Source organism: Sorex fumeus, unplaced genomic scaffold (genome assembly GCF_029834395.1).
Source record: "Sorex fumeus unplaced genomic scaffold, SorFum_2.1 ptg000018l, whole genome shotgun sequence".
NCBI classification, from domain to species: Eukaryota; Metazoa; Chordata; class Mammalia; order Eulipotyphla; family Soricidae; genus Sorex; species Sorex fumeus.
The window spans coordinates 17648065-17675652 of NW_026606075.1; the positions used below are offsets into that span (position 1 = coordinate 17648065).

The 27588-nt window shown below is 36.6% G+C and overlaps 1 protein-coding gene across 2 annotated transcripts in view; it reads left to right on the top strand.

The window, feature by feature from the left end:
- The window catches only part of EDIL3 (EGF like repeats and discoidin domains 3), a 489148-nt gene that overhangs the window by 126393 nt on the left and 335167 nt on the right, over positions 1 to 27588 (top strand). For both annotated transcript variants that reach the window (XM_056112534.1, XM_056112535.1), the window contains exon 2: positions 12277 to 12405. In XM_056112534.1, the coding sequence (XP_055968509.1) occupies positions 12277 to 12405 (129 nt within the window). The remainder of the gene's footprint in view (positions 1 to 12276; positions 12406 to 27588) is intronic.

Consider the following 27588-nt stretch of genomic DNA (forward strand, 5'->3'; position numbering starts at 1 on the left):
ACTCAGCTCCAAACTCTCAACCAATTTTGTATGAATAGCACTTTATTTGAACAGCACTTGCTGTGTGCCAGAAATCGGGACAAGGGAGAACTTTGGTGAATAAATTGAAAGTGATTCCATACCTTAGATAGTTTACAATGTAGGGGTATATATCTGTTTGTAATTAACCTTTCTTTACATAATTTTTGTTTCATTCCCATTGTTTAAAAATATTAATTCTGAGGCTATATAGCACAGAGAATAAGTTGCCTACCTAGCATGAGGGTGACCCTAGTTTGATACCTGGTACTATATATAGTCCCCTGAGTAATGCCTAGTTTGATCCCATTACACAGAGCCTGGAGTAATCTTTGAGTACCACCAGGTGTGTTCCCAACCCCCACAAGCTAAAAAATACAATGAACTCAGCCAATTTCTCTCTTTCTCTAACCAATTTTTCCTCCTCAAGTTCAAGTCCATAAAAGCAATTTCTTACTAAACATCTCCATGGATATTCAGTTCGATTCAAGCACTTTATTTCAAGCATCTTTGAGATGAAAATCATCACCTCTTCACTACTATCCTCAAATTTGCTCCTTAGAGTAGCTAGGATGATGAAGCTGCATAAATCTTTGCTTTGAAATCAGGGCTGGCTTAGGGACTTTCATTCCAAGCTTTATGTACAATTTTGATATGTGGGTTGCATCCTTCATTCTTTTTTTGTCTATCACATTATACACATGCATTGTGCCCCTTCCTGTACCGTTTTGGAGATTACTTCTCATTTATATTCTTGGTATTCTAATCCAAGCCAGCATTCTCACATGCCAGAATAACCATTGCCACTTCCTGACAGTTTTGTCACCCTTAGAGTCTGCCTCCTTTCAATCTATTCCCCACACTGCAGCTAAGTACCTGAAGTTCAGGTTAAATCATTCCCCTGACTAACTTTCTAAATGCCTGTCCTATATACTTGAAACTGGCCAAAAAAGGAGTTAAAAGATATACTCAGAATTAAATATGAAAAATGCCTCTGGCCATAGTCTGTTGAGAATGTAAAGAACATTTCATTCCCCTTACCGTGTCCTTCCCCCCAAAATGTAGGCCAACTTTTAACAAAAATTTCTCTTTAAACTTACAGATACATTGGAGTATGAGTCAGAGAAAAACCCACGATAAAGTTTATTGGCCTCCCTGGTGAGCCTGGTGTCAAAATAGACCTCTGTGTTCTCTTCTTATATAACCCACATCTTGTGACAGTGCACATAAGATGGTTCTGAAGTTCCCAATTCATTAAACTGTAGATCTGAAACATGGAGTTACGTAAATATATTGGGTCGTGGTCATGAAAAATTTTCCAGTAGCAAAAGTTTTCTTCAAGCATAATGACACCAAATCAATTCAAAATCAACTGCATAATAGATCTGAAGTGTTCCTGGCAGTACTCACCTGGACTGCATTTCTAGGGCAGGGCAAAAAGAAGCGGCAAGTGGAGAAAAAATTGAGAAAACTAATCTATATTGTGAATCTGCAATCTTTCAACCTTTCTTCTTGTTGCTTAATAAATCAATTCTTTTCCTACCCATCATCTTGTCAGTTGAGCCTGTAGAGTAAGGCAGAGGAGTCAGTCCTTTGGAGTTGAATGCTTGGACACTAAGAATATCTATATGACACGTGTGTTCTGATCCTGTCTTGCCTCTTGTCATTTCTGTTTCCTTTCTTCCCCTAGCTAAGATAGGTTCTATCTCTTAAGGATATGATCTGGCTCTCATCTCTACATTTTCAGTGCTGTCCTCTGCCTGGGATCAATTGCCCAACCTTACCAATTGGCTGGAGGTCTCATTCCTCACTTGAAGATTTCCTAACAAGTACTCTGAGTTAGATGCCCCCCACCCCAGACGACGTTTGTGCCCCTTAACCCAAGATTACTCTATCATTGGTTCAACATGAAATGACAACTGTCAACTTGTGTTTTTTTTCTTGAGGTCTTTGTGAGAATTGTGAGTTGAGTTGTGTATCTTATCATGGGTCCCTTAATATGTGCTGCAGTGATCACTTTTAAGGATACATAGTTGGGCATTCATGAATATTAACTGAACAATGAAATGGATATTCATCATAGGTAGCAGAAATAATATACTTATAACAAGTACTTTCAAGTTCTACTATGTACTGTAATATTTTAGCAATTTATAAAAATTCAGCTATTTATTTTACAGAATAATTATTCCCATATGTTAATACTAAATCATATCTATTCCATTCTCTCTGGCATTCTCTATGAATTCATTCGGTTTCATTTGTTTAATTTTTGGTTTGGAGCCACATAAAGTGGTGCTCCATGCTCACTCAGCTTTGTCCTCAGAGATCACTTGTGGGGCTTGGAGATTGAACCTGGGTAAATTGTGTGCAAAGCCAGTGCTTTACCCGGCATATAATCTCTTTATACCTTTAAAGTTTTCTTTGTTTTGGACTTTTGGTATCTGTGTTACAGCCAGTGATATTCATGGCTTACTTTTGGCTTTGTGTTCAAGGATCATTCCTAGTGTTGCTTGGGGAACCATACACAAATGCTAGGGATTGAAGCTGGATATATTGCTTCAAGACTGGCCCCATACCTACTGTACTATCTCTCCAGCTCCTATATCTTTATGTTTATGAATTCTTACTTCATGCAAATGATTTTTATGACCTATAGTGAAAATACAATAAACATAATTGAGTATCTTTCTTAATGTACCTCTGACTTGAGAGCAGGAAAGTATCCTTCCTTCCTTCCCCCTCCTTTTTTCCTATTGCTTTTTCTGCTTTCATAAATTAGGATCTTTAGAGTACTTTTAAAAATATACAAGGCTGGGTCTCACTCACTAGTAATTTTTTATTTAATTGGCCTGCATATCAAAAATTTTAAAAGAACAGCTGTGATTCTAATATACCACAAAGTTTGAGAGCTACTGGGTTAGATGGTTTCTTAATATCCCTTTCAATTAAAACATTTCTAGAATTTTTAAATGATATTCTGTGGAGTGTTTCAAAATACAGAATATCCTAAAATGTTTTATCTTTGAAAATATAGGGTTCAGATTTTTTTTTACTTTTCTATAAAGTAGAACCTTGATTGCAAAGCTATGTATTAAAGGATGTAAAATCAACACTCAATGCCATTGTTGATTTTCTTCTATTCTCTTCAGTCTAGTATTCCCTTATATTGAAAAGTTCCTTGAAAAGAAAATTACCTCTAAAAATCATGAAATAAACCACCAGCTAGCAGTTGAGTGACAACCTGTTTTAAATTAGCATTAATGTGATTCCCAGTGGCTGGTATAATTCTACAGTGGTCAGGGTTCTTAGATTGTATGGGGCTGACTTGGGTTCCACCCCAGCTACACATACCCTGAGCCTGACAGGTATGATCCCTGAGTCAGATTCAGGAGTAAGCTCTGAGTATTGCTCTGTTGGTCCTAAAACCAAACACAAACCAAACACAAACAAATACATAGTTCTGAGTCTAAAAATTTTATTTGTTTCCCAAGGGACCCAAAATGACCATATAGAAGCATGGAAATTTGTTTCGAACAGTATGGTGTAGAATTAAATGATCTTTTATTACAAATGTGTCCAGTGATATTTTTCCTTATAAAATGGCAAATCTTATCAATACTATCTCTATGACTATCACCCCATTGTTCATCGATTTGCTCGAGCGGGTGCCAGTAACATCTCCATTCATCCCTGTCATGTGCTAGTGTAGCCTGATGGCATACTGGGGGCTCTTTCAGGGTCAGAGGAATGAGGACCATCACTGTTACTGTTTTTGGCATATCGAGTACGCCACTGGCAGTTTGCCAGTCTTTGCCGTACGGGCAGGATACTCTCAGTAGCTTGTCAGACTCTCCAAGCGGTATGGTGGCTTTTGGGGCAGCCTCTAATCACCTTTACAGATGTTCCCAGTCAGGAATATATGCAGGCAGGATACTCTCCGAAGCCTGCTGGGTTCTTTAAGAGTGAGAACTAGACAATAAAAGGTCTTATTAACTAAGTAAAGTAAGTAAAGTAAAGGCCCTCCCATTGATCATCGATTTGCTCGAGCGGGCCCAGTAACGTCTCCATTGGAGACTTTGTTGTTACTGTGTAAGATCTGTCTTATCAGTACAGATCATTCAATTCAAATTTTAAATACCTTATATTCTATTTTCTAATTGCAGGGTACACTGAAATATGAACTAGAATTTTTTTAGAAGCATACATGAACCTATCTGAGCAAACATTTGAAACTATATTTGAAATCTAGCTAACCACATTCATGAGCTGTAATTTTCAAAAAGGTTTTAAAATTAAAAATCTATGCATCACCTCATTTAGAATGTTCAACAAATGACATTGCAATATGCAATACAAAAGGTCTCTCCAGAGGGAACCAAGTAAATTGAGATGGCTATTGTTGATTTAAAAAGTGACATTTATTTTGTTCTGCACAATTTCACAGGCTGTAAGTCATAAGGGTGCTAACATTTTCTGAGTTTTACTAGTTAAGTATGCAAATTTTCATGAACTTTATCTCATTTTAACTAGAGTTATTGCTCACTTGTGACTAAAATTGGGTCATTTTGCCCACCACGTGTTCATGCTTACAGGTTCGTTCAAATATTTACTCGTACAATTAAAGATAATGCTTTTATTTTATTTTCATCCCTTAATGAATGATAGCTGTATAGCTATCCAGCTCATTAGTAGTTTGACAAACTGTGAATGGGGTAGGAATGCAAAGAGCTTCATCTGTATTTGTGGAATTGGAATTAAGGTCTTTCATTATACTTTCTCATGTAGAGATACATTTTTTGATACTCTTCCTATTTAGCTTTTGAAGATATTAAAAATATCTTGAATTGATAAGGTAACATACTTGTTTAATATATTTAAAACTTCAAGAATTTTTACATGTGTAAGACATTTCTTTTTTTTTTTTGGCAAAAATAAAGAGAACACAGGGAAGATGGTATACATATGTTCTGGGTGACTTCTAGTCCAACTGAAAGAACAGAGGAAATAAGGAATACATTCATCCAACTAAATCAAATTACTACATTGACATACATAAGCAGTATAATGCAAATAATTCACTGTTAAAGTATCCATATGTAAATACACCAGCATAAATACAATAATGTAGTAAATTTTAATACAAACTATAGATAGAAATAGCATAAATGCCCTTTATTTTTTGACAATGCAAGAATCAAATGTAGACTTTGCATTGACATCTACTAAAATTGTGTTCCTGCCAAAGTAAATATTTAGTGATATTTTGTTACTGTGTTTCAGATACATTGTCCTTTCTACTCACTGAATTCACCATTCTCTTGCCTTATCTTGCTGTGCTTTTCTTTATCTCGAAGGCTCTTTCACATGACTAACTCATGTATCCTTCATTTTTCATCCTTGCTGCTCAAGTGGAACCTCATAGGACACATTTACTAGACTGAAGTAACCAGTTCTGTTTGCTGCATCTCTTGTCAGCATGTTCTCACATATTCCCCTTCAGTGGTTTTTATAACAGTGACTTTGAGTATTTATGGGTTTTTCATTATGTATAGTATATCTTTTATTATAATATAAGCTCCAAGACTGCAGGAAACTTAAGTGTCTTCATCTAGGCTATATTCCAAGGGTTTCAGGGTTCCCAGTATTGAAACATGATGCATGGATGAGTAATTCTCTGATCTATAAACTAGAGGTGGACATTAATATCTAATGAAACCAAATTCATTAATCATCTAAAGGTTTAAGTATCAATAAGAGAAAATTTTTTTCTCTGTATCTGATTCCCAGAGTTTTGACAACACACACTTTTCTCCTTAAACTGACATTAGGGGTTGTAGACTGAGCTCAAAGCAAAATCAGAATCACTGGCATACAGGTGCAAGTCTTACGTTTCTTAAAATTTTTTTACAGTGTCTTTTGCAGTGTGGCTGCATAGTATTTTATATATGCCTACAAGCTTTGCCATCTAGGTTAAAAGTTCACAGATTGCAAACTGATGATAAAGGGATACAAAATAGTCCCTGAATCACCTTGAACAGGGGTGACTGACAACAGGTCAGTGAGAAGAATGAATCAGCACAGAACATGGGCAGGATCATCCCTGTCCAATCAGAAACCCAGAGAGATAGGGGGGAAAAGCAAGCAAACAAGAAGTTAAATTTAGCTTGCAATGATTTCTTGCCCCTGGGAAAAATAATTGCTTCATTCTATTGCCAAAAGGCAAATCGGCATCAGCTTAATTTGCCTGAGTCTGCCATAAACTGCAGATGGAATCATAAAACATAGTTAGATTCAAATTAAACACATCTGTCCTAATCTAAAGCAGGTGAGGCCAGCCAGCCAAGAAACATCGAGGTATAATGCTGCACACAGATTACAATATGCAGAGGTATATTTTAGGAGCCTGCTGACAGTGCAGTACAGAATCAGGAAACCACAGATAGTCCTGTTTTCCCTCTATTGAGCTTACCTTCTGGAAAAGGCTACCATCTTATTTCTAAAAAACTGTGCCAATATATTCACTGGAAAATGAACGAGACATACACAAAAAACACTGATTTAAAGTCCAGGAAACTGACATTTTAATAGGATTCTTACCTGAGTGACTGCTTTCTCAGATTAATTGAAATGATAGAGTATTAGAAGTCCCTATAGTGCATTTTAATTAAATCAAAGAGTGAGTTTCTACTTAAGGTACCAGCTTTCATCTTCACTGCTCTGTAAGTTAATGGGCATGATAAAAAAAAATAGAAGATGGGGCTAGAGCAGTGGTACAGCGGATATGGTGATGCCTTGTATGTGGCCAACCAGGGTTTGAGCCCTGACATCCCATATGGTCCACTGAGCTCTTCCAGGAGTAATTGCTGAGCTTAGAGACAGGAGTAAGACCTGAGCATCACCAGATATATCCTTAAAACAAAACAAAACAAAACAAAACAAAAAATAGAAAAGGAAAGAAAATAGAAGGAAATGCAAAATGGTTTGGACCAAGGTAATTATGTAACTCAACCAAATAAGGTCAGTTTTGATTGAAAGGGGGCTATAGTAACAGTGGGCATTTAAGGCTCCAGTCCCCTTTTGAGGAAGAGCCAGATTCCCAGGTTCAAGAGATACCGTGCCAGCATTCTTCTGCAGCATTTCAGAATGTCACTTACAAGGTGCAGAGTTTCATGCCTAGTCATTTCTGCTCTGAGGTGTTTCCTCTAAAATTTGATTTTTGTTTTGTTCCTCCATAAATTGGAAGAGCTTTGGGGGAAGCTTTTATTAGAGACAGGCTTATGTGCTCCGACTTATTTCTCCCATCCTACCTCTTCCCCCACCCATTAGATCTGCCTCACAGATTGCTATTTTGCTGCTTATTTCTTACCTCCTCATTTTATCACTCAGAGGCATGGCTCCTCAACAAATGCGTTGCTGTCTCAAGTTTGTCTTAGCATTTACTTCATGGAGACCCACCTAATAAGGGATTAGTATTAATGATTTGGCAAGGGGAAATGATTCAGAGTCTAGTTCTATTACATTCGACTATCTTCTGTTTTTATTCTTTTCCTGTTTGTTTGATCCAAAGCCAAAAATATTTTTCTGCTCTTATTGTCCGTCTATCACAGGAATATTTTAGCCATTTTCTGAATCTTGAGGTTGAAGGAACATAGATTTGGCCCATCAACCCTTCAAGAGGGCTCACCCCTTAAATGCCTCAGAGAACTTTTCTCAATGGAAAGTACCTTCCAACCTCCAAAATCTTCAGGAAAAACTACTCAGGTTTTTGATGAAGATCTTTCTCCCACATGGCAGGAAAAATTCCCAGCTTTGATGTTAAGCAGATTGGCAGACTGTCTGATCTTCTTGGGGTGGTGGTAATGAACGACTCTCCCCCTCACCCTAGGAGCCATTGATTTCTCTAGGCATGTACTAGCCATACCACCTTCTTGGGATAAATTAGGCCGGTGCTTTCCACTGGAACATACACAACTCCTGGAGCAGAGCACGGAGTCTTCTGGCAATGGACAAGGGTGTGGCATCTTGTGATTTTGCTTATAGCCCTATTCCAGTTGGTCATCCCACTCTGTCCTATGCTGCCCCTTTGTGCACAGAAACAACCCCCTCACCCCGCTTCTGTTCCCCCCCCCCATCATTATGCCACCTGTTTTCTCAGTATATTTTATCTGTATAAAAACGTTCCCATCTCTGGATTTTCTGGTTCTTTTTTTTTTTCTTTTTGGGTCACAGCCGGCAATGCTCAGGGGTTACTCCTCGCTCTGTAGTCAGGAATTACTCCCGGCAGTGCTCAGGTGACCATATGGGATGCTGAGAATTAAACCCGGGTCAGCTGCGTGCAAGGTAAACACCCTACCCACTATGCTATTGCTCCAGCCCCTGAATTTTCTGTTTCTTGAGAGCCAAAGAACATGACTGTCTGTAACAATCTCAGGCTGATGTATTAGACCCCAACGGAATGTACTGAATGTGAGCTGCGATGTATGCTGAAGAGGAAAGGAACCCACACTGAGATCCGATATTTTTCTCCTTTGCAGAATTTTCCTTTTTTTCTTATATGTTTGTTGCTTTGAACAAGGATTTTTCCTCTCTTCTCCCCCTCTAATTCCCTTCCTCTCTTCTCTTTAAACACTTTTCATGTGCATTTGAAATCACCTGTGTTAAGGCAGAACCTCTCCAATTCCATATCTGCCTATTCAATACATTCACGGACATGTTTGTTTTGGAAGTCTCACAGCTGTCTCTAACATAATAATTTCTTTCAAACTAAGCCTCCAGTTTTAACTTATAAAAGATGGTTACTCGATCAAATAATCAGGGACTCTAAATTCAATTGATAGTTTTCATTCTCCCTCAACCCTCACATCTAATTTGGGAGTAGTGTAATCTCCATTCTGCTATGCATATTTTTGTCTGATCTATCACCTCCTTTCTATTCTTCAGAAAGACACAAGGTAAGGTAAAGGTAAAGGTAAAAGCCCTCCCGTTGATCATCGATTTGCTGGAGCGGGCCAAGTAACGTCTCCATTGGAGACTTTTTTGTTACTGTGTTTGGCATATATATGTGTTTGGCATATCTCGTGCGGGCGAGATACTCTCGGTAGCTTGCTGGGCTCTCTGAGAGGGGCGGAGGAATCGAACTTGGGTCGGCCATGTTGTCTGCGTGCAAGGCAGACGCCCTACCGCTGTGATAGAAAATAGAAAGAGATGAGTTTTCACAAGTGCTTTCTATATTAGAAACAAGTAGGAATAAATAAAAAAGAACCAAAAGTTCAGGAACAAGAGTGAGGAAAATTGTGAGCTAAATGGCATCTGCACCTGTAAGGTCTGAGAGATGAACAAATAATCCTGTGTCATTTTGATGACAGAAGCACCCATAACTTGCTCTTACACCTGGGAGAAAATCAGATAGATTAAGTAGTACTAGAAGGAGTGAGATAGGTGCTAAGTAAGATTTTTTTTTTTTTGCTCTTTGGGTCACATCTGGTGGTGCAGGGGGGTTACTCCTGGCTCTGTACTCAGGAATTACTCCTGGTAGTGCTCAGGGGACCGTATGGGATACTGGGAATCGAACCTGGGTCAGCCGCGTGCCAGGCAAACACCCTACCTGCTGTGCCATCAATTCAGCCCCCACTAAGCAAGATTTTTGAGGACAGCAACAACTACATAATAATGAGATCATGAAAGGATAAGAAATTGCGTCCTTGCATGATCAGTTGTATCAAACCATAAGCCCACATCTGTTACTAAAATATTATGAATTTGCTGGTAGGAGTAAGAGGAATCAGAGGGAAACATCCCTGCTTTGGCATGTATATATAAACCCTTTTTGTATATTGGAGAATATTTTTATGTATGCCTTACTATTCTCCTGAGACATTGTTCTGTAGGTATAAATAAATAAGCCTATATGTCTGCACCATGTCTTGATTTGACATTGCTGCAATAACAGATCCTAGTCTGAGAAATGCAAAACTCTTATTTTGTAGTGTTGGAAATACAAAGAACTACGAATGACATTTTTCCAAAAACACAGTTGGGCATTATCCGGTTTCATGTTAGTAGATGAAAATGTTGTTGGTCTAACTATTTTAAACTGTTTTACTTTGCTCATACCAAAGGTAGATAGACATATTAAAACTGGTACCTGACCCCTAGAAAGTCTCAACAACATATTTGCTTTTAGATTAATTATCTGGAGAGAGAAATTATTTGGGAGAGATGCTCGCCTTATTTGTCACCAAGCCCCATTCAATCCCTGGCACCATATATTTTCCCATATGACCTTAGGAGTGATACCCAAACAATAAGCTGACATACCTGCTCAGCACCTCTCGGTGTGGTCCTCTGACCAAAAAGAAGTAAATTAATAACCAGTTAAGTTAAATGATTAATCTAGAAAAGGATGAAATAATTGAGTAAGAAATCCTAGAAGGGAGTCGGGTCCCTAAGAAATACAGGCTTGTGTTTTTCAAATTCTGAAAGACCTCATTCTCGTATAAGCCAGGAAAAGACATTTTTACTTATAAAGCTTACTTAGAAACTGCATGAACTTTTATGAGGCGGATTCACTTCCTTTCTGCAGTAAAGCCACCCCAAGGATTCTACCTGAAGCACACTTTTCACTCAGCACTTAATCAGTTCATTTTGAGTATGTCAGGCTGCTCGGGGATCATACTCTTAGATTTCTTGAAGCTCTTTTATTTAGCTGAGACAACCTTTCAGACCTCAGGAATTATTTGAAGTGTTTTCACAAGCCGTCTTATACAGCATCCTTGATTTGATAGTTTTGTTGAGGCCATGTTTTTCTGGCAAAGCTCTGGATTTGACCTTTCATAAGAGTGAAAGATTGAAAGACTGCAGTTGAGAAACTGTTCTCTTCACTTAATTTTTTTCCCTCTCTTTTATGTGTGTGTGTGGGGGGGGGTGCGGTGGGTGTGGGCAGTACTTGACCAGTAGATTAGATAGTTCACACTTAGGCCTAGCAATTCGGAAGGCCACTAAGGGAATCTAGTCAGTGATTTAGGCCCCCAAAGCTACATCTACTAGTGCCAGGAGGGAGGGTGGGGTAGGTGGGAGGCAGGTTATACAGTGCCTGGAATTGGACTGGGTCTTTGTACATGCCAGGAACGTGTTCCTGACCACTGAGCAACCTTCTTGGGACACATTTTATTTTCTTTCACAAATTGAAATTTATCTGTTGTTTGAAATATTTCTTTCAGGTAGTGCTTTACCATTAAACTATTAAAAGCCAGGCATCATTATTCTGTCTAGAAATGTCATTACATATATCTAAAAGTCACTTCAGCATATTTTCCATTGCCCTCCTTGCTTCAAGTAAAGTTGTTATCACTATTTTTTTCCAGAGAGCATGGCTGATTATTTGTTTCATTGTTTTTGTTCTGGGGCTACACCCAGTGGTGCTTAGGGCTTACTTCTGGTTCTGCATTCAGGGATCAGCAGGCTTGGGGAAACATATGGTGTGCTGTGGCTTTAACCTGAGTCAGCCAAGTGCAGAGTAAGTGCCCTGCATTCTGTACTCTTTCTGGTCCCCCTGGTTGATCATTTTTATGGTCTCTTGTAACCATTTGTTCTATCAGAGTCTTTCTAGATTTCATCTGCAACCCAGTACCAAAGATAAGGCCATATATTTTGGTCCTATGCTAGAGCACAAATTATTTCTCTATAGTAGTTTCTTTCTTATCATTCCATGTTTTTCTTACCTCTTTCAAGCAATCTAGGTTGAATTTATTCTTATGACCATGGAAAATTTACAACAAACTAAGTAGAAATAAAACGCTTTTTCAGACTTCTGCTGACTCCAAATTTTCTAGCATCCACTTGACCAAAATGTCATTAAGACAAGTCCCAACTACAGGAATTTAGAACTGAACCCATCCAATCAATGAGCAGAATGGTAGTGCAAAGTGCATGGCAATTAACAGATTGTTGGAATAATCAATGAAATCAGTTTACTATTCCTGTTTTTTTTTAAATTTAGATATTTATATGTAATGAAAGAGCATTGAAATAGGATAATGGCTTTCAGTGTGTTGATCAATGTTTCATATTTGATTTATTAAGCCATATTATATCGCTTTTCTTTCAAAATCACATGGTTTCAAATAGGTCTTATAGATATCATCAATAAATCTGTGGCAATGGTACCAAAGAAAGATCAGCAGTGCATGTGAAGTAGTATATTTCAGTGCCTAAGACCAATAAATTAATAAAATCTCTGTTTCTTTTATTCTTCAGGTGATATCTGTGATCCCAATCCATGCAAAAATGGAGGTTTGTGTTTGTCAGAATTGGCGGGCAATGCTTACACCTGTGAGTGCCCAGATGGCTTCACAGATCCAAACTGCTCTAGCATTGTGGAGGTTGGTAAGTGCAAGATTTTACCATTTCAGTAATTACCCTCTTTATTTTTGTGGATCACTGATGAATTTTACTACGGTGTATACAGTATACTGTATGATTGCAATGTATTCCTCATTTTATCATTTCACATTTAACTGAAATTATGTTTTAATTAATGATCCCATCAAAAATTTTTAAAGGTGTTCAAGTAATTGACACTGTACTTTAAAAACACTACAAGTAGTACTTGAGTGTAATATATTTATTATCTAATATTAATATGTATTGAAATTCAGTCTTGGGAAATAAATCCCATGTTATTTAATTCAAATTTAGTGCTGTAAAATAAAATTTAACTTTTTAAAGCAACCATATGCCTCAGAATTATGTAGCTACTCTAACAGATACTTTCAGAAGAAATTTTCTGAGATCAGTGTTCTTCAAAGTCTTTCAAAATGTTTGCTCTGGAGGATCGGGCCTGAGAGCTAGCTCAAAGGTCTGGAGTACCTTTGCATATGCGAAGCTGTGAGATTGATCCTGGCACTATGTTAACTCCAGTCCTAGAAGTGAGGGTATAATTCTGGCCAGTCCCAAACCTGTTTAGCATTGTTGGGAGGAAGCCATGAGTCTCCAGAATTACTGCAGATCTCTACCCCTAATAAAGTTTGCTTTGAATATTGATTAATCAATTATTAATATTTAAAATATTTTCTTAACTGTAAAGTGCTTCAGTAATATATACAGATATATATATATGTATATATATATATATATATATATATATATATATATATATGGGCTGGAGCGATAGCACAGTGGGTAGGGCGTTTGCCTTACACGCAGCCAACATGGCTGACCCGAGTTCAATTCCTCCACCCCTCTCGGAGAGCCCAATAAGCTACCGAGAGTATCTCGCCCGCAGGGCAAAGCCTGGCAAGCTCCCCGTGATGCATTCAATATGCCAAACACAGTAACAACAAGTCTCACGATGGAGTCATTACTGGGCTTGCTTGAGCAAATCGATGAACAGTGGGAGGACCATGGTGTGATATATATATATATATATATATATATATCATATATATATATATCATTCCAATTTTAATATATGTGCTGCCAAAGTGAGCACACACACACACACACACATATATACATATATATATAGTGCTATTTATATATAAAGTGCTACAGTAATATATTCAGGATAACTCCATGATTTCCAAATAGTTTCCCATTAAGGAAGAATAGCTGCAGTTCATTAAAAAATGTAATTATGTAAATATATGGAGTTTTTTCTCTTTTATTAAAATAAAGCTAGTACCAAGGTTTGAAAAAAGTTACACTTTTTCTCACATTAATTCTAGGAGTATAGATTGGACTGGTTCCTTTTGGTATAAGAAAGCCAAGTATGTTTTGAATTATTGTTCTATCAACCAGCTTCTAGAAGCTTGGTGATTTCAATAAGCTTTGAAATAAAATTATGTTGTCTTTCACCTTATTTAGTATCTTTTACAAAGTAGGAGCTCAAGATCTATTGGTTAAATGAATGAAAGAAAAAATAAAACCTTCAAGTTGCCATGTGTGGCTACTGACTACAGGATTTTAGCGTACTTCATTTGTTTTAAAAATGTCTTTTCTGGAGCCAAAGAGAGTACAGTGGGTAAAGTGCTTGTCTTGCATGAAGCTGACTTGGGTTTGACCCCTGATATCTCATATGATCTCCTGAGCAATGCCAGGAGTGATTTCTCAATGCTGAGACAGGATACCCCTGAGCATCACCAGGTGTGGCCCAATAACAAAAAATAAATGAAAAACCAAATATCTATAAATAAATAGAGCAAATATGGACCTTGCACACAGCTAACCCCAATTTGATTTCCATGCTGCATGTGGTCCCTGATCTGAGTATGCCAGGAAACATCCCTGAGCACAGAGTCAAGAGTAAGTCCTAAGCACTGCCAGGTAAGGGGCCAAAACTAAATAATAAATGAATAGATAATTAGAAAAATAAAAAAAGTCTTTTTCTTGATTTACAATAGTTTGAATTTTTCATAGCTGTAGCACTGTCGTACTGTTCATCGACTTGCTCGAGCGGGTCCAGTGCCATCTCCATTGTGAGACTTGTTACTATGTTTGGCATATCAAATACGTTGCGGGGAGCTTGCCAAGCTTTGCCATGCAGGCAAGATACTCTCGGTAGCTTGCCGGGCTCTCCTAGGGGGTGGAGGAGTTGAACCTGGGTCAGCCAGATAGGCCATGTTCAAGGCAAATGCTCTACCGCTGTGCTATCGCTCCAGCCCTTTCACAGCTAAAAGATCTAGTTATTTTATTGTAAAAAGACAGTTTGTTCATTTAATTCATTTCAAAACCAATAATCTTTGAGGCTTTTATTAACACACTACTATTTTAGGAATCTGTTACAGTACCATTGTAGTAAAACTGTGTAATACTTTGAACTAGTCTCCAAATATGTACAGTGATTTTCAGAGTTTAATATGAGAATCATATTTCAAGGAAGTCAACATTGCTGAGGAAAATTATAATTATAAATATTCTTAATAGAAATGTATGATTAGAATAAAGAATCTGTTATATTTTAACCCTACTAACCTCAAATTGATGGTGCCTATATTTATACTATATAATTAAACATTTTACTGTAGCACCATGAGTTTATAACTGTATTTTAAGTATATGGCATTATAACACAACATCTGGAAGCCCATTTAGACTCACCAACCAAATTCATCTACCCCCATACAGTTGAGCTAATTTACCTGATTTTTCCAGCCTCTCCTCCTTTTCTGTCTGGTAATCACACATTTTGCTTGTGTGTGTGTGTGTGTGTGTGTGTGTGTGTGTGTGTGTGTGTGTGTGTGTTTGTGTTGGGGGTGGCGGCAATTTTGTATTGTTTTGTTTTTTCTCATTGCTACTTTTTTAAAAAATGAAGCAATATTTTTCAGTGAAGTGGAGTAGTTTTATTGAAGTAATTTAATTAAAGAGAAAATAGGGGAGTAAAAGAGAAAAAATATTTTTTCCAGAGAAAATTAGGGTTCTTCGGAGTGGGAAAAGCAGAATATGGCTTTTGAGAGAAAGTTTTACACCTTCTCTGCAAATTATCTTGTCTTGGAGTTCTCTGTATATACAAAAGCTAATCTGGGTGTTGTCACATTTTAATGACCAGTTCTTATTCTTATCAGGGCTTTTTAAGTCTCCTGTAGCTGCTCTTCTGCTGAAGAGGCCCACCCATCTCTGAGTAGTGCCTCAGTTTCTGCTTTGTGTAATACATTTTTCTGAAAGAGCTCAAGATTTGCATCTCAAAAGGAAGATGCTCCTCATTCCTTTGGGCTCCTTCAGGGCTAGCTGATTTCTTGTTTTATTTTTTCCTGAAAGCTCATTATCAGCCCTGTTTCTCCATGTAGAACATTTCTCCCTAGAGATTTCAACCCCTTAAATATTTAAGGGATTCATGGATGAAAGCCCAGAGAACATGGATCTGCCTATGTAGGCAGAGAACATGGATCTGCCTATGTGAGGAAATGAAATCTCAAGCTTAGTGTTAATGGAAACCAGGTAATGATTATTTGGTTTCAGCATTATCAGTCTGAAGAAAAGTAAATCAGAAAGATTAGACATTAAAACAACAACAACAAAAACTATTAGGCCCTGGAAGAGAAGGCTTTCCCTGGTCTAGGGAGAGCAAATTTTTTTTTTTTACTTTTATTTGAAGACCCCAGAAGAGCTATTTTGTAAGAGTCAAATTCAAAATTAAATTGCCTCTTGAATTTTTATATAAATATGTGAATACTTTGAACCATATTTTAAGCCTTAATTTACATTCCCCATTTGGAAAACAAAACTTTAAATTCATTGTTATTTAGGAAAGGAGATGGGACTTTATAGGATTTTAAGATATCAAATACTTATAAAACTTTTAATTAGATTCATTATTAAAACATTTCTGATAATCAGAAGTAGATATTTTTACTATATTACCTTAATCTTTATCATTTTATGATATTTTTAAAGCAACCTCAATCTTTCTTGAGGTATACTTAGGAATGTTTGGGAGAAATATCTTAAGTATATGTTTTCAAGATAATTTAACCTAACATAATCAATTTGAATTTAATGTCTTGGTTTTAATGGCATTAAAATAATTAAAATAACATGTTCTAAAGTTTAAAGTATTCATAATTTCTTAAATATCAAGGACATTTAAAAAATATTCATTTCAAGTATAAGAAAATAGTGATCCAATTCAGTATCCAAGTTATATGTGTGTAAAACAGAAACTTTTACTTAATTGCTTTTCTACTATTTTCTCTAACCACACATTTTCATGAATATAAGAAGAGAACTCTTATCCCTCTCGGAGAGCCTGGCAAACTACCGAGAGTATTCTGCCCACATGGCAGAGCCTGGCAAGCTATCCATGGCGTATTCAATGTGCCCAAACCAGTAAATACAATGGGTCTTATTCCCCTGACCCTGAAGGAGTCACCAATACGCAGCTTTGAGAAGGATATGGAAGGAGAGGCTGATAAAATCTCAGTCGAACTAGGCTGCCAAAATGAAGAAAGACAAAAATGACTGTACTTTAAGTGCACGTAGGCTGGCATCAGATGCATCCATCGAGGACCTGATGGTACAAGCGCGAAAGATCAAGTAAGACATCATTGGTCTTACCGAGAAGAGAAGGCATCAATCACGTCATGCTGTTTTCGACACTGGAGAAGAACTGTTCCTCGGAACATGTGAGAAAAGAGGCATTGGTGGTGATGGTGTCCTTATCAACACAAACTTGGCCATGAGCATCGATTCATTTGAATGCATAACAACCCCAAAACGGACAATTACACTTGAATAGATGTGGCTCACTGCAGGCATTTTCTATCTTCGTTGTCTGTGCACCAACATCCAATTATGATGAAGGAGAAACTGAGAAGTTCTACATGGAGCTGGAGAAGTTCTATAAAGAAAGACCACACCTTCTACAAGATCATTGTTAGTGCTTTTAATGCCAAGATAGGACCGAGAACAGCCGAAGAACTCCACATCACCTAGAGTGGAACAAACAGGGTGAGAGACTATCTGAGTTCATCATGTTGAACAAGACCATCCATGGCAACTCACAGTTCCAGAAGTCCGATTCTAAACGTTGGACATGGTAGTCTCCCGGTGGACGGTTCCACAATGAAATTGACCACATCATATTTATTCAACGGTTTTGCCTGAACGATGTTGCTGATGTCCCAAAATTCAAAATGGGATTGGACCACAGTCTCCTTTGTTCAAAACTCTACTTCACAGAGCGGGGAGAAAGGGCTGCAAAGTTTAAGAAGAGAACTCCCAGAATGACCACCAGCTGGGAGCTCTTTGGCATTATTGCAGCAACATGGGAAGATGCTGACATTGACAACATTGATGAGGAATACAATCAACTGGTTCAGCACCTCCATGATTGTGTGAGGAATGCCGAGAGAGAAATAGCCACAAAAAAACCCCTGTCTTTGAAAACTCTTGAACTTATTCTCCAACGTGGTTTGGTGCATACCTCAGGCAACCGCAAGCGAACATCCTAGCTTGCAAACCAGTGCAGAGAAGCAATAAAGGAAGACCTCAAAGAGAGAAGAGCAGCACTGTGGGTAGATGCGGCCCAAGCTGGGAAAAGGATTTGCAATGCCCGCCTGTCCTTTGCCAACTACAAGACCAAGATGACTGCCCTCCTACGTTGTGATGGATGAATCACATCTTCCAGAAGGGCAATGGAGAAGATTATCCATGACTTCTACTCAAATCTCTTTGATAGCTATGTCCACCTGCTGAAATACCAAATTCCGCAGGATGAATATGTCGTTCCCAATGTTCTCCCTTCCGAAATCCGACACGCCATTTCATCATTGGGGTGGGGAGGAAATGGCCGGCTCCACCCCCACCCCCTGAGTCCCCGCATGTCTCGTCACTGCAGGCCCAGACTGTCCATTGGCCTCTGGAGATGACGGCCACCAGGCCGCCAGGGGGAACAGGCCAAGGCACAAAATCTATTCCCACCTGGGGTGGCCCAGCGCTGGTAACCCACTGCAGGGACTGAACACATTTCTGCCCAAAGCCGCTAGGTTTCTAGATTTGTTTCTGAGTCGTTAGAATCATGGCCATTAAGCACCTTGATCAGGAGTCAGAGAGGCCGTTCGTGTGTGACAACTCAGGGGTCTCGTTGGGGTGCAGAGGAAAGGGCCACCTCCATCCCCATCTTGTGAGGCCCCACATGTCTCGTTACTGTGGGCCCAAACCTGACTGTCCAGTGGCCTCTGGCATATGGCGGCCACTGAGACACCAAGGGGGAGTAGGCAGAGGGACAGCACCCTTTCCCTCTTGGGGTGGCCCAGCGACAGTAACCTACTGCAGGAACCGGACGCATTTCTGCCAAAAGCTGCTGGTTTCGATATTTGTTTCTGAGTCTCTGGGATCCTGGCCATTAAGAAATTCGCTCAGAAATGGGAGAGGGCATGCCTCCAATTATATAGCTGAGCCCAAGGTGGTTTGTGTGTGTGTCTCCCACATACCTAACTTTTTGCTGTTTACTTTCTTGGCAAACTTTGCTCCATGTTTTTGGGGTCTGGCCAAAGGCACAGCAGCAATTTTGGGGTATCTGGAAATCTGAAGGTGCCATCAGGTTGCTAATGTACTTGCCTTACAGGTACAGATTGACTTGCTGGCGGCAACATACCCCACTATCTCTTTTTTTTAAGGGATCACTCCTAGCAGGGTTTGGGGACCAGATAAGATGCGAGAGATCAAACACAATTTGGCTGATTGTATGGCAAGTACCCTACCCTCTGTACCATCACTCCAGCCCATTTTGTTTTGTTTTATTGATTTTGAGCCATACCCAGCAGAGTTCAGGACTTACTCATGGTTTTATGCTCAAAAAGTACTCCTGGCATTTTTATTATTAATAATAAACATTTAATAAACAAATATGTATTCATTGCTTTCTAAGTAATAGTTATTATATGGTGGAATTCAATAGTCACTGTTACTGTCACTTTTCTCCTATTGTTTATCAGTTTGCTCGAGCGGGCCCAGTAACATCTCCATTTTGAGACTTGTTGTTATTGTGTTTGGCATATCGAATACATCATGGGGAGCTTGCCAGGCTTTGCCATGCATGTGATATACTTTCAGTAGCTTGCTGTGCTCTCTTAGCGGGGCGGAGGAATTGAACCTGGGTCGGTTGGGTTGACCACGCACAAGGCAAGTGCCCTACCGCTGTGGTCTGGTAAACAAATTAATAGAAATTTCTGCATTGCTATGATTGTGATAAATGTGATATCTTCTCAATGCTTTTTTTCATCATTGCACTAGAATTACTAGCTAGAGAAATTAAAATCCCCAAAAAGAAATAAAAAAATATGCAATGATACAGTTTGAAAACAAAGAAAACTATTCATATATGACATGTAGAAAGAAATTCTAAAGAATTGATTAAAAACAAAACTCCCGGACTGACAAGAAGAAATTCTAAAGAACTGATTAAGAAACAAAACTACTCTAACTAATACACAATTATAGCATGGTTGTGAAGCAAAAGGTTAATATACAGAGAGGAATAATTTTCTAAAAATATGAGTAATCAACAAGTGGAATTTAAAAATGAAAACACAATAGGAAGAGCACAGAAAATTTCAGAACAATAAAAAAATCCTGTTTGATATTATAATTATAATGGCATTGGTTTCAATGGTTAAATGTATTTGTCAAGCCCACACAAAGTATAACACCAAAGTAAACTCTGGTGAAAACTATTAACTTTGTATGATAATGTTTGTGAATGGAAGTTGTAATGGATTTAAATTCCAGTGAACAATGTAGATAATGTAGGAAACCATGTTTATTGGGACAAGTCTATCTGGAGAACTCTATAGCTTTCTATATTTTTCTGTGAACCTAAAATTAGGTTAAGCATGTAAACCTTTCATTAAATAAATAAGTCAAAAGTATTCACTAATTTGGTAAATTATCTATCAGTCCAACAAGCATTGATTTGTTTAATAATAATTAACAATATTATTATAATAATTATATTATTAAATTTATTATATTATTATATTTATAATATAAATTTATATGATATTATATATTATTATGTTTATTATACTATGATTATTATATTATAATATTGTTATAATAAATATTATAATTATTATAATAATAATAAACAAAGATACTCTGTGTGTGTGTTTATAACCATTAAAAATAGACATTCTTGTATTTTCTAGCTAAATTAAAGATGGTTTACTGTTTAACTAGAAGTTAGAAGTTTAGACAATAAACCATCATAATTACCATATCAATATCTAGGAAAAATAATAAACTTTAATAGAATAAACTGTGATAAATGAGTAAGAGACTGAAGAATTGATGTTCAAACACAGAGTAAAGTGGTGTATCTCTATTGTAGAGCGGTGGGGAGAGAGGACAGTAACTGAAAGAGTTATTTGGGCTAAGGGAGTTTTATCCTTTGGGATGAGTTATAATGTCTTTATCATTCAGAAATATGACACAAATTCTAAATTTATGTTTTACCAAGGTTAAACTATGTTCGATGACTCATAAAGATTTTATAAAAATATTTTGCATATATTTAACTTGTTGAAACTGCCACCTTATGTCAAAGAAACTCTGGTACCAGGGATATGGTTTAAGTGGTAAAATATACTATTTGCATGTATGAGGTCCTGCGTTTAATTTCTGGCACTGGATACATACCACCCCAGCATCACTGGGTATAGCTCTAGTGGCACCAGCAAACTTCCAGTTTTAATAATTGCCAGGAATGACTCCAGCACACTGTGTATGAAAAAAACTAAGTTTGTTTAGAATTTTGAGTTATTTTAAACCTATAACCATTTTTTGAAAAAAAAAAAAGAAAAAGGCAAAGCAAAAGTGTCCATATTATCTAGAGATGTTCAATATAAGATACCAAAATCAACATAGCCTATTTTGAAAATTTTCTCATTTATACTTTGTACTGGCTTCACAATAAACTTTGTACTTCATACTGGCTTCACAATAAACTTTCTTATTTACAAAAGAAAAATTAAAAAGAAGATGTTTTATCCTGGTTTTATTATTTTCTATCTACTGTATCCCACTCAAACTTACTCTTCTTTAGTAATTTATATCCTTCTGAGCTAAAGTTTGAATCTCTTAAAGTCTTATTCTTCAAATCTCCTTACTGTTAATCTTATCTGCTTTCATTTCATTATGAGAATTTTATTATATTTACTTTAGAATCATGAATTCTCTTAGAATTTTCTTTTGAAGTTTGTCTATGAATTTTATTACATGAGTATCCATTTTCAAGTTTAAATTTAATTCTGATCAGTGTCAGAATATCAGAGTAGTGGAACAAACTGACTCTTACTTCCTATTATGAGAGATTAGAATAGCAAGCTTTAAGTAGATCTCTTGGGGAAGAGTTAAGCTATTTTTGGAATTTCAAACGTTGGTAATCAAATGAGAAATTTGGTAAATTTCATTTAAATTATTTGTATTGTGGATAAAATTATGAGTAGTTGTTAGTTTTTTCCCCTGAAGATTACTTCTTGGACCAAGGAAGGATAACTCATGATTGAATTCATCATTCTGGAAATTATCATAATGAGAGCGATTCTGCATGGGCTAAAATAGTTTCTCAGAAGCTGCTAGCCATGTATGATTACTATAAAATTTCCCAGTCAGTAGAGCCAGAAAGATTTATTTTCAGATTCATACTTACTTTTCTGATAATAAACACTGAATATATGCTCATAAATATGAATTGTGCAGTTAAGATGACAGAGTTAATTATCTAAGGAAACATTTTAAAACATGGTGTGTATATATTGCTGAAAAGTATTTAGTTTCATACATAAAATTTCTTTATCAATTCATTACCTAACTTATTTGAAAATGGTTTTACTTTATTGCTAATTACATTAATTAAAGTTTGTTAGTTTACAGTTTCAAGCTTTACTGTTATCTTAATACAGCTTTACTGTTATCTTAGAAAATATAAAGTACAGAATTTTTCTTTGATTTAGTTGAAAGATAAGAGCTAATATTTAGAAAATTTTTTGTAAGTAAAGACAAGCTATAAAATGCTTATTTTTCAGATTTGATGAATTTGTGTATAACATATATGTATTTTTATGTATATATACACTGTAGATATATACTTTAGATATGCAGTATGACACTGGACAAATATAAATGGTCTAGAATTTATCAAACTATTTAATATAAGGTTTTTTTTAATGCTAAGTATACATTTAAACTATTTTCTTTTTTGAAATTTTCTTCCTATAGAGATAATTTTGTGAATGAAGTGATAGTAAATTTGTGTCATTAAACTTTATTTTGCTTACAGAGTTTTGAAAAAATTGTGAAGTTAAACAGCTACTATTTATTTCACACTGATTTGAGTCAGCTAGGAAGTTGTGCTCCTTGACTGGTACTGAGTATTAGGAGATGACTCAACTTGGATGGATTGTCTAGTGACTCAGTTTCCTTAGACAAAGAGGGTGGGAAGTTTCCAGTATGATTAGGAAAGAACAAGCCTCGTTATATTTCTTTCCTTCTTTCCTATCTTCCTTCTCTGCTTTTTTGAGTCACACTCTGCAGTGCTCAGTGTTTCACTCTGGCTGTAAACTCAGGTCATTTCTGGTCCTCCTGAGGTATCTTACGTGGTACCTGGGATAGAACCCAGATTGGTTTGATACAAGGCAAAGCAAACATCTTTCCATCTATATTTTCTCTCCTGTCCCTACACAAACATTTTTCAAATTTCAGCTTGAGTTATGGTGCCAGTGACACTTTTAATGGAAGAAATTATGATTTATTATACAAAAATAAGAATGCCAAAGAGGAGTGAAGAACTGCCATTGAAGACCTGTTTTTTTTTTTTTTTTTTTTTGCACAGCAGTAGGGCATTTGCCTTGCGCACAGTCAGCCTGACTGAGCCAGGTTCGATTCCTCCGCCCCTCTCGGAGAGCCCGGCAAGCTACCCGTGACATATTCGATATGCCAAACACGGTCACGGTCCTCCCATTGTTCATCGATTTGCTTGAGCGGGCCCAGTAACATTGTGAGACTTGTTACTGTGTTTGGCATATTGAATACATCACGGGTAGCTTACCAGGCTTTGCTGTGCGGGCGAGATACTCTCGGTAGCTTGCCGGGCTCTTCGAGAGGGGCGGAGGAATCGAACTCGGGTCAGCCATGTTGGCTGCGTGTAAGGTAAACACCTTGCCCGCTGTGCTATCGCTCCAGCCCATGCCAAACACAGTAACAAGAAGTCTCACAATGGAGACATTACTGAGCCCGCTTGAGCAAATCAATGAACAACAGGAGGACAGTGTTTTATTGTTAAAGCTAAAGACTGATAAAAATGTAGATATTTTGTAAATGTCCATCTTCATTACTAGCTATGAGCACAAAATTCCCTAGTAACAATTTTTGTCTAATCATTCACATTTTTATAAAGAAAGAGAGGAAAAATTCTTAAGAAAGGAAAATGCATTATGTTCTGTTTATTTTAGAACTATATTACAAAAAAATAAGAGAGCTAAAAAATAAAAAATGATAATGCCTATTCTTTTTACTCAAATTCTAAGCCTAATGGAATGATGCTGATTGTGGCACTGTCAAAATGTACTGTTTTATTAATTAATTTATTTGCTTTTTTGGTCACACCTGGCGATGCACAGGGGTTACTCCTGGCTCTGCACTCAGGAATTACCCCTGGTGGTGCTCAGGGGACCATATGGGATGCTGGGAATCAAACCTGGGTCAACCGCATTCAAGGCAAATCCCCTACCCCCACTGTGCTATCGCTCCAGCCCCAAAATATACTATTTTAGACATTTATGAAAGTGGAAATAACCCTTTAAAGTGACAAACTAAGTTACAAATATAGCATTTTAAGGAGAACAGAACAGACAGTCTCCAACTATGCCTCTTTGGTATATTGATTTTTTTCTTTGTTTAAATTTTGTTTTTATTTTTAAATTTTTTTTTTATAAGTTAGTTTACAATATTTGGTTACATTTAATATTCAAATACCAATCCCACTGCCATTATATCTTCCCACCACCAAATGCCAAAATATATTGATTTTTTAAATTAAAGTTATTTAAGAAACAACTGGTGAGATAAATATACTCTGACCTCTCTTTGTGTCATTGAAAGCTGAAAATGAAACTCTCAACTGAAGGGAAGAGTGTGTACTGGGTGGTAAAGAGACAATACCTGCAAAAGAAAATTAGGACTATGGAGGCAGCAGAAACAAATCTTGTTACTTCTGTAATTTATGACCTTGAGCACAAACTAACATCGTCTTGCTGTTTCTTTCACTAATATGTATAAATGTTATTTGCTATGGTCACTTGGGATTTCTTATCTTAGAACCTCACCCTCTATATGAATAACATTAAAATAGTTTTCTTTTCTTAATTTGTTTTTTATAACGGGACATTCTCAGTCAAAAATCTTTGAGTTTAGGTGAAAATTATTATTTCTCCTCTCTCCATTAATTTCTGGACTATTTTTTTCCAAGTTGAATCCTTTCATGGTGAAGAGGTTAATAGGTGACTAACATATGCTTGGTGAAATATTAAAACATGCCAACAATCTTCAAAATTTTCCTTACTGTTACTTGGTTTTATCTTCTTTAATGTTTTTTAATATGAATCTTTTTCCTTATTTTATTCAATTATATATATTTCCTTCCTTCCTTCCTTCCTTCCTTCCTTCCTTCCTTCCTTCCTTCCTTCCTTCCATCCATCCATCCTCTTTCCCTCCCTCCCCCAACCATCTCTCTCTTACTTTTTTTTTTGTCTCTGGGCCACACTCCCTGGTGTTCAGTGCTAACTACTAACTCAGCACTACGTGATCACTTCTGATGGTGCCTGGGAAATCATACAGGGTGGCAGGAATTTAACCCAGGTATTCCACATGCAATACAATTTCCCATTTTTTTGTTTTTTTTTAAATTGTGTAAATTATACATTAATCATGTCTGAAACAGATCAAGTCATCAAAATTTAACATTATTATTCAACATTCTTAAAATTGTAGAAAGTTCATCATTTTAGGAAAATTCAAGTGTTGATTGAGAGTGGCAAAATAGTCTTATGACTACAATGGAAAATTTTTAAAAAGATACTGAGTTAAAATTGCTGAATGCTATTAACAAGAAGAAATAAAAATATAATGTACACTGAATTTATCTTGAGTACAACCAACTATATGTAGAATTTTTATTTAAAAATATTCATTTTATTTTTAAAATTTATTTTGTTTATTTGCAGGCCACACATAGCAGTGTCCAGAGCTTACTCCTGACTCCACTCAGGGTTCAATCCTGGTGGAGACTGGGGAACCATAATGAGGTTCTGGGATAGAAACTGGGTCAACTGCATGCAAGGCAAACCCTCTACCCACTGTACGGTCTTTCTTACCTCTCATTTCATCATTTTTAATTTAGTATAAGAGAATGTAGGAATAATAAGTTAAAATAAAGTTATATATTTACTTGAATTGGTTTTGTATTATTTACCTGTATTTGGGCTGAAGTGATAGCACAGCGGGTAGGATGTTTGCCTTGCATGCTGCTAACCTGAATTCGATTCCTCCCGGGTTTGATTCCTCCGTCCCTCTTGGAGAGCCCTGCAAGCTGCCGAGAGTATCCCGCCCACACAGCAGAGCCTGGCAAGCTCTCCATGGCGTATTCGATATGTCAAAAATAGTAACAACAATTCTCACAATGGAGACATTACTGGTGCCGCTCGAACAAATCGATGAACAACAGGAGGACAGTGCTACAGTGCTACCTCTCTCTCTCTCTCTTTCTCTCTTTCTCTCTCTCTCCCTCTTTCTGTATATGTATACATATATACACATATATATGTATATGTATCTAATCATTAGTCATAGAAAGAGAAATAATTTAAATGGACTCCTTTAGATGAAATTGTGTGAATGCATACCTAGATGTATAAATATAGATTTGCAAAACATATCATATATTAGTCACCTTTTTTGCTTGTTACTGATATCTTCCATTAGGATATAAACTTAATATTTTTGTATTTTTTAAAAATTTTTTAGTATAATACCAGGGTAACATTCCAACATTCACCACCAACCCCTATACTTGATAATTTAAATTATATCCATGTTTGCTGAACATTGGAAATTAATTCTTTGTGTCACTACCCTTTAGAATACATTCTTAAAATTAACTTATTGGCATCATTGTAATTTGAGAATAACTGTTTGAGGAATTCTAAATTTTCTTGTAATATTTTAAGAAATATACTATCATGAAGTCAGTAATTTACCATGACTGATTAATAATAAAAAGTAAATTTAATGGCTTAAATCTGTGTAACCATAGTGATGTATAGCTAAAACTATTTGATTTGGTTCATGTGAGGGAAATGTAGTTTGACAACACAAGAAGACTATTTCATGAAATGTGTTTTTATAAAAATATATCATAAAGACATAGCCAGTGGTTCTTTTTGTAGCCACTGGTTCCAGTAAGATTCTAGTACCATGTGCTAGAATCATGGTATTTGTAATAAGAGGTTCCTGGAATAAAAGCATGAGGTTACTAAAACAAAATATATCATGACTCTTTCCTCAAGGAGTTTTAATTGGATGTCATTCAGTGTGAAGTTTTATTTGGCTACAGGCCCTGAAGTGATAAGGAAACTGGATGACACTGTGAGGTGACTTTGTGCTCTATGATAATTGATTGTGTAGCACATATCAAAATATTTATATAAAGGCAAATTCTATACTCCATATTGGTTGTAGTACACACATAATCTTTAAATTAGTAATATAATGAGAGAGTATATGAACAGAGTTCTTTTTACAATATATTCAATTTTTCCAATGTCACAAAATTGAGATTTTAATGTACAGCAGCCCTTATATATACATGTTTAAGCATATATGTATATATATTATAAGTAGGAAAATATACTGAACCTCAATAAATAATTGGTTCCTTCTTTATATAGGATGACAAAAAAATCCCCTAAATACCTCTGTCTAATGCTTTTATTTGAAAATTTGACACTATGATCTTCAGTCACATTGTTGAAAACAAATGGGTACAGAATTCATTACTGTTAATAAGCTACATGGTCG